A 9,015-nucleotide genomic window follows, 5' to 3' on the forward strand; every position below is an offset into this window, starting at 1 on the left:
ACGAAAAAGTGAAAGTAGTTCAGGGAGACGTCTTCTACATAAGAACCAATAACAAATAAATACAAAACCAAAAAAAAAATTATGTTGTACAAAAAAATGAAAGCAAAATGACTCCGGGCAACGCCGAGTATCCCACTCGTTAGAGAATAAATATCTGACTATTCCCCATGCCAAAAAAATGAAGCGTAGTAAATTACTACGCTTCATTTTTTTTTTTTTGTTTTTTTTGTTTTTTTCCTACTAGTAATTAATTATCGATTATTTGAATTTTCCCGGATATTATTAAAATGTGCAATACTAAATCGATGCCACTGTCGTCATAAGAACATTGTGAAAGTCAAGTCGGTGGCCAAATGCATGCCGTTTTTTTTTTGTTTTGTTTTTTTACTTAGTAACTTAAACTGGGCAACGCCAGCTCGCCTTACTAGTCTCTAATGCGTATATCCGCAGATGATGCGAAAAATGAAATCAATATATTAATTATTACACTGATTTCATTTGAAACATTTTCAGCGTAAAATGTCCCTAATTAGAGAAAATGAAAGGCAATTCTATAGAAATATTAATACCACCCTATCCCGTTTCCCGTTCACATAATGATGCTATCTATAATTATTCATTTCAATACTCATATTTTGGCAAGAAAGTGCGTATACAAAATCTAGGAGAAAATGTTTAAAAAAAAATGTGTAAAAATGGGCAAAGCGAAACGAAGTACTGAACAACAGAAGGTCACCAATATCTCGCTAATGTACTATTTTCTCGCACCCTCTTTCAACCATTCTCATTTTTTTTTTATGTGACTATTTCCTTTGCGTTGCCATAGACCCCTAAGAGATGTGCCACAGTTTATGATTTTAGAGTAAAATCAAAATAGAATAGTGACCCAACAGACCACTGGATCACTAGTATTATAATAAACTTATGACAAATAAGCTACACAGAAACGTTTAATTCCCAGAAACTAGTCAGGCTAAATACATTTAACCTGAAGAACTCTTGAGTGAAACACAAATGTTTCAGTGTAGCTAACGTGCCATAAATATATTTTTATACTACTATATAGTTCTACTTGAGTATTTAGCACTGTTTCAGTAAATACTAAAACATATAAAACATAAATGTATTCATATTTTTTTAAGTCGATCACTATTTTATTTAGTTTTAAATGTATTTTAATCTTAGCAATATGTAAAAAAAAAAGGAAAGAAAACGCTGAATCAGAAAGAAAAAAAAAACTAAATTTTTGTGATTAAATGCTTGAACAAGTTCTTCCAGGTGTGCTAAAATAATGATCACGCATAAAATCATGTTAGAAAAATGGACGGCGTGGCACATTTTACAAAATTAAAATAAAATTATTATTTTTAAAAATTAAAATAAAGCGAGGGTCACTGCTGTAAAATAATCTCAATTGAATTAGTTTGTGATTTATTCAGAATTTTAGTCATGCTTTTCTCCAATCGACACTTTATGTTGTTGGTAAACACGAATCGACTCGATCCATATAGAAATGCCATCTGTTAAAAAAAAAGGTCACTTAGAAGCAGCCACGTTGAGATTTCTGTGTCAAGCGAATACGGACTGCATTTAATGGACTAAAAAGCTGACATTCAAGTTGAGCCGGTTTCTTTTAGAATATAACATCAAAATAATTAATGTCATTAAAAAAAATAAAATACAATCATTATTTTATATTTTTATGAAGGGGAGGGATATCGTAGAAAAATGACACCAGCTGGAAAATAAAAGTTACTGTTTTGTTTTCATTTTGTTAACTAGGAAAGTGAAAGCATTTCGAGTAAATGCGTGAACGTACCTGTCGATCGGGATGCGACCGCGGCACATGATTGTGTGGGGCAGCACGGCCCTTGTTCGGGTGGGCTGCCGGCGCTATTGTCGGGGAGTAGTACCGTTGTTGTAGGAGCCATTCCTGGAACGGGTGACGATGGGGTGGTCGACCCGACACAGCTAGAAGGTCCTGGCGAGGGCGCCGTGGTCGTGGAGGAAGAAGATGCCCTCCGATTTAGGATAATGCCGCCGCCGAGGCCACCACTAATATTGTTATTGTTGGTGGTGGTTGTTGTTGATGTTGGGGAATGAATCGACGTATTACAAGACGATGATGACGACGAACTGTGACGATGCTGATGATGAATAGGTTGTAAATGGGCAGTAGGGGATGTATTACTGCCAGAATTATTATTATTATTATTACTACTACAATTATTATTGATATGCGTCCCTATCGCTACTCCAGCGCGATTAGTCTGTGATTGCTGATGCTGTTGGTGATGATGATGTTGGTGCTGATGATGATGAGGAAAGCGAGGTAGTGTTGTGTGAGGCGGCGGAGTAAGAACAGCAGTTGAAGTAGTGACGTCACCACAAGATGAAGACGACGAAGGTGATGAAGAAGAAACACCACCAATAACAGCAGAAGTAGAAGTACAAGCAGTAATAGCAGTACCAGTACTACTTGCTGGAGAAATAATAATGCTACTACTACTACTATTATGAGTAGAGCCATTATTATTATTGTTTATATTGTTAACATCATTGTCTTTACTATTATTACTACTGTTACTACTACAACTACTGGTGATGTTCGTGGTGGTGGTCATTTTCGATGCTGCTACAGCGGCGGCGATAGGAGTGTTAATGTCTTGGTGCTGCTGCTGCCGCTGCTGCTGCTGCTGATGATGATGATGTTGATGATGATGTTCGTGTAGTTGATGATGTTTGTGTTGGAACTGCTGCTGCTGTTGTTGGGATGTTGTTGAAGAAGAAGCTGGAACTATGCCGATCAAACCACCTTGGTTTTTGATATTATTATTTTCCATACCCGTAAAGAATGACGTCGATCAGCTAAACTGTTAATAAAATAAAATAAAAAAAAGAAATATTAATTTATTCTTAATAAATTGTGGCAACGATTTAAAAACAAGTCACAATTAAATGTTTAAATTAAGAATTACAGAAATGTATGGTCCTCATTTTTTCTCGAATTTTTTTATATAAAGGAAAAATAATAATAAATATATCAAACAAGAAAGAAAAATAGTTATTAAAAAAGAAATTCCAATTTGGAAAATAATACTTCTTGTATCAAAACATTTTCAAGTATTAAAAAATGACACAATTGAAAATTTTAATTATGTGATGACTGATGACAAAATTAAAATGTTCTTGTTTTCAGGCTGTTGAGAGTCTGAGTAAAGTTATCAACTGATGTGATTATGTTTGATAGTTTGTGATCCACATGCGATACCTTTGTAGGAGACGAACAGTAATTGTAAAACACAAAAACAAGAAATAAAGAAGATAAAATAAAGGCACGTGTGCCATGAAGATGTACATTTCCTTGACGTTCATTTTTTATAGTAGAGGGGGGTATCACATCCAGTTGAATAAAAGGTATTATTTACGCAATAAAAATAGTGAACATTAACAAGCAAAGACACGTGTGTAAGTGTGTGTGCGCGAATTATGCGAGTAGCAGTAATAAAAAGAAAAGGTGCCGAGTAAATAGCAATATCACTATTTTACTTAGGTACAAGTAAACTTAAGAAAAACAACAAAAATGCTTTATGTTTGTTTCTTTCATGTTGAGTACAGGGGTTTGTATTACTGTACACATAGATTCGAAAAAGTTGTCAAAAAACAAATATATAACAAATAAATATTATCAAAGGCAAGATAAGTTACTTTTCTACCAAACTGGATACATTTTTTTTTGGTTTTATTGAATGTAACATGTTTATTCAGCTCGAAAAACATGCAGTGTTTACCGATGTATTGGAAAATTCAAAATGGCGCCCGACACTCTCTTTAACATGGTAAGTTTGGGAAAAGGTGTTATAAATAATAAACTAGAAAAAATACTATTAAAAAAACACCGAATATATGTCAACTTATGTAACGGTAACATATAAAGAGCGAATTTCTAACAGTATTTTGTCTAGTTTATTATTTATAACATCTTTTCCTGAACTTACCGTGTTAAAGAGAGTGTCGGGCGCCATTTTGAATTTTCCAATACATCGGTAAACACTGTATGCTTTTCGAGCTGAATAAACATGTTACATTGAATGAAAACACGAAAAATATATCCAGTTAGGTAGAAAAGTAACTTATCTTGCCTTTGATAACATTTATTTGTTATATATTAGTTTTTTGACAACTTTTTCGAATCTATGTGTACGTATTACTGTAGTACAGTAATACTGTACTACAGTAATACAAACCCACTTGGAAACATTAGGAGAAAAAGGCATATACCGGTTATATTTGATATGTTCATTAGGGGAAAAAGGCATATACCGGTTATATTTGATATGTTCATTAGGGGAAAAAGGCATATACCGGTTATATTTGATATGTTCATTTGATGTTTGCTACTATTGACGCGACGCGGTGACAATTTCGAAATAAAAATAAACACCGATCATTCATTCAATTTTCACGTATACAATTATCCTAATCATGTTTTAGTGTTTAAGTTAAAAGGAAACAATTTTATACTTGAACAATAAATGACTTTTTAGTCTCAATAGCTGAACGATTAGGGGTTTGATAAATCAAACGATTTAGGGATTTGATAAATCAGGTTATTCGAGTTGAGAAGATCATAAAAATGTTTTTATTTATGGGGAGAGGTTAAGATATACAACGCAGTATCACATAAACTAAATTTGGGAGATTTTTTTTTTAAATTTCGTTAAATATAAGATTTAACAAAAAATAAAAATACAAAAACAAGACAAGAAATTTGTTCATTATTTATTGTAGAATAAAACGCAAAGAAAACGTCTTTAAAAAATGTTAAAATTTTATTTTCAGAAAATGAATAAATTTTGAATTTTGAAGGTTGCTTCTTGACATTAAAAAACACCACGCGATTGACGATTTTCTTGGTACTTAGAACAAAAACACGTCTTTCGTAAACCTTCCTACTAACCCTAAGTTCGAGATGCCAATCAAAAATGCTGGGATTCAACTTCGCCTCAATCATTCAATGAGGGTGGAGACTCTAAATTCAGTTTCGCCTTACACATCAAAATGGCTACAATCATGAACTCATGTCTGAAAATTACGAGTGAATATTTTCGATAGCATCTATTTTACAAAACATGTCGATAGAAACATTTTCATCGATTTTGTTTTATAATCTTCAAATTTTAGTAATAATTTTTTCTTTTAAATCTGAAAAATAGATATTTAAGAGGTGTACCGGATTTTTTTTACCCTTATTTCTATTTATAGATGTAGTTATTATTATCATTATTATTATTATAAATTGAAATTAGAAGTAAACTTATTCCATTGTTGAATTAAAATAAAGCTTGACACGTTAAAACATGGAAACGTGTAGTATTTAGTAGTCGCGCCATTTATCTAAAAGGTATTGTTGACAAAGCAGGTAAGGCCATAGCAGCTGAGAGCAATGTGGTCGACTGCCAATGCCATGTCTCGCACCGCTCTTTATAAAACACGAGTCACACCCCTACCCCTATATATATATATATATATATATATATATATATATATATATATATATATATATATATATTAACATTAATGATGTAGGGGAGTATATGTTTCAGTTTCTAGCAAAAAAAAAGTATGTTCAATAATTTATATATCCGGCCTTCTAGTGTATTATCTGTAGTTACCATACGCCATCCTCCTAGGCAGTCTCTTCTTTCTGAGGAGACAGAGGGTTAAGAGATGGGTTTATTGCCTACCGATGAGTTGTCCTTATCCGTGATGAAATACCGACCAGGCGGATCAAGGTGGCCCCTTTTCGGATAGACAGATTCCCCATTGACCGACCTTGTCATCGGGAGAGGGGGTAGGTAAACAAATCCTTCATGGCAGTGTATAACACGCACGCTTTGGCAATCATTAATAATACCGCGCCAATACGTCATGCTTTTTACAAATCAGAATGTGTGCTGCCTACAAGAAAAGAGAGCATGTGGTGTGGAAAATAGTGGATGCAATCAAATAGAATTACATACATTTATTACTTTTTAGGGGATTTTTTTTTCTTTTTTGCATGCTAACACGTTTTACTGAAGTGTCATTCCTTTAAGAAACTAATTTTATTTGCTTAAAAAGCTGAAGCTTTTAACTAATTATTGTTTTCTGATTTAAAATTAATGGTTTGTTTTTGGCAATAATTAATTAAGGTTTAATACTGTTTTACATGCAAATCCATGGAACGACATTTTCAGAGAATAAGTTACATTTTTTCGAATAATATATATATATATATATATATATATATATATATATATATATATATATATATATAATGTGTCGTTCCAATTGGATTTGCATGTAAAAACGGTATTAAACCTTAATTAAGTGTTTCTTTTTCAGATTAAATATGTTTTTAACTCATTTCATAGTGTTATTAATTGTTTGCTCATATATATATATATATATATAAACAAGTAGTTGAAATATATATATATATATATAAACAAGTAGTTGAAATATATATATATAAACAAGTAGTTGAAGTATATATATATATAAACAAGTAGTTGAAAAAGAGTTAAAATATTATATATATATATATATATATATATATATATATATATATATTATATATATACATATGTATAAACAAATAGCACTTAATATAAAATTTTAATTGTTAACCGTAAACAATTTTCTAAACATAAATCATTAAAAATCTTTTTTATAAAAAGCAGACCAGTGAAAGTTGAAACTAAAATGTCCATGTGCGGTCTGAAAACTGACCCATGTTGGAAATGTAAAAGAAAAAAAAAAAACAATTATAAAAATAAAAACAATCTTCAATGAAGGAAATATTCATATTTAAAAAACAAAAAAAAACAAAAAAAAAACTCACATTTAACTGAAACGTAAAAAAAAAAAAAAAAATTAAAAATGCCCTAATTATTACTTGAACGGAGTTGAAAAATAGATGATGTTATTGAAATGAATCGAAATCGGAGAAATAGATGAAGCAAATCACGAAGCTGAGCCATCATGTTATGGAGTGAATATTCTTCTATGATTATCACGTTAAGAACAGAATTTCAAGTTATACATTTTTAGTTTATTCAATTTATGTGAAAAGAATAAATTTAGAAGAAAATCCTAGCGAACCATTTAAATGTAATTGACGTTTTTGTTGACATTGGTAATTCTTCTGGAAGACCAACCTTAAAGCAGGCAGAAATTTGATGAACTTTTTTTATCAAGAAACAAAAAAAAAACATTTATATATGCCAGCAGACAATTATTTTGTATCAGAGATACAATAATAGATGTTTTATACAAGCAAAAAACTCCTGACGAACCTTGAACACGTCTTGCAAGAAAATCTTAAGTCGAGCAACATAATCCACGAGGAAAGGAGAACATGAGTGGGGATGGATAGTAGTGGGAAGAGCGGGAGAGAGAGAGGAAGAGGGAGAGAAAGGGCGGTTTTACGTTAGAGAGAAATATGGTAGAAGATAGAGAGTTAAAGAAGGGGTAAAAATATCAAGAGGCTGCATTAGATGGGAAAAGTCAAATACAATTACAATCAATGAAGAAGTTCACTTCATCCAACATGAATTTTTATTTTTATAATTGTTTTTATATCACTTTCAATCAGTATTTTACTACTTATTAATAAAAATATATACGTTGTTTTTTTTAATTTACTTTTAGATGAAGGGATTTTTGCTGTAGTGTTGCACTGTTGCACTGTTGCAATTAATGAAGGAGGTTTTTTAAAAGTTCATAACAAACAAAATATGTCAATGATTAATAAACAAAATAGTAAACAAAATATGGCGATTTTTATTCCATCTATCAATGCATGGCATGAGTAAAGGCGAATAATAATAGGTGTCACCTGGGCTTGAAGAGTTAACGAATAAAAAAGTGTTATTAGAAAGATCCGATGTTACCCGGGATTGCTTGAAGAATCGAACCTGTAGTCCTTATTAACATTCCTATTCTAATGTTTTTATTTTGGTAATTTTTAAATTAAAAAAAAAAAAATAAAGCATAACGTTGCATTTCGTTTTTGCAGATAGTAAGTGCAGATGCAAACCCCACCCTCTCTTAAATAAAAATGAAATATACTTATCCAAATACCCTGGGTAATGTACTGTCAGAATAAATATATACATTATAAGAGTGAAGTTGCTTTTCTTAAAATGTTTCAAATCACATGACTAAGAAGTGGTCAACCATTGGTTGTGTTCAAAGAAGCAGCAGCAGTGAATGTTATTACATATCCACTCAAATCAGCAGTTTTGTGGTATGATCCCTGGCATTGGTAGAGACCATATTGAATGATGATAGCGTCTTTTAGTATTGCCAAGAACCACACCAACAATTAATGTGAATTGGGTATAAAAAGGGGCGAAAAAATGAAAGCTATTGTTACAAGCTGGAAGAGACCAGTGGTCGGGCGTGGTCCCCTGTGAAGAATCTATGACTCTACTGATTGGCAGTTTCTTACTACATTGCTTGAAACACATGAGCTCCAGTGACTCCAGCTCACTTTTGCAGCTCCAACAGTAACTAACAGCCACCTGCTCCAGTGCCTACTGACGTCCGGCTATCTGTTCCAGTGCCCACTGGTATCCAGCTACCTATTCCAGTGCCCACTGATGTCCAGCTATCAGTTCCCTGTCTATACGACTTGGATCGACCTGAGGCATGTCAACCTACCCCAGGAATGCAATAATCTCAACCGTGTAAGATGCCTATTCTCATTCCGGCTGATCTTGAATCCATTGCCGCAAACTTAACCTTTTTGTTTGGTAAAAATGAAACACACCTATCATCTTTAATCAAATGTCTGTGTTTGTGATCTTTCTTTGCTTATTGCCATGATATCTTCATCTTGTGCCTACTTTATTAGTTGTACAATCGATTGGCACCTCCACATGCTTTTTGCCTCTTTGCAACAAATAAAAGAAAATATAAAAAGAAATATCACCTGTGAGATTTATGGCCTTCTCGTGACGCATTGTC

At 32.4% G+C, this 9,015-nt stretch overlaps 1 protein-coding gene across 1 annotated transcript in view; it reads right to left on the reverse strand.

The window, feature by feature from the left end:
- LOC145293160 (uncharacterized) overlaps window positions 1-7,423 on the reverse strand; it is a 276,947-nt gene extending 269,524 nt beyond the window's left edge. The window contains exons 1-2 of the mRNA XM_080139611.1: window positions 7,341-7,423; window positions 1,820-2,873 (exon numbers count right to left, since the gene is read on the reverse strand). Of these exons, the coding sequence (XP_079995737.1) occupies window positions 1,820-2,843 (1,024 nt within the window). The 5' untranslated portion in view covers window positions 2,844-2,873; window positions 7,341-7,423. The remainder of the gene's footprint in view (window positions 1-1,819; window positions 2,874-7,340) is intronic.
- Window positions 7,424-9,015: the final 1,592 nt, after the last annotated feature.

This window comes from Euprymna scolopes, chromosome 14 (assembly GCF_053919585.1).
Source record: "Euprymna scolopes isolate OS-2025 chromosome 14, ASM5391958v1, whole genome shotgun sequence".
Lineage (NCBI taxonomy): Eukaryota > Metazoa > Mollusca > Cephalopoda > Sepiida > Sepiolidae > Euprymna > Euprymna scolopes.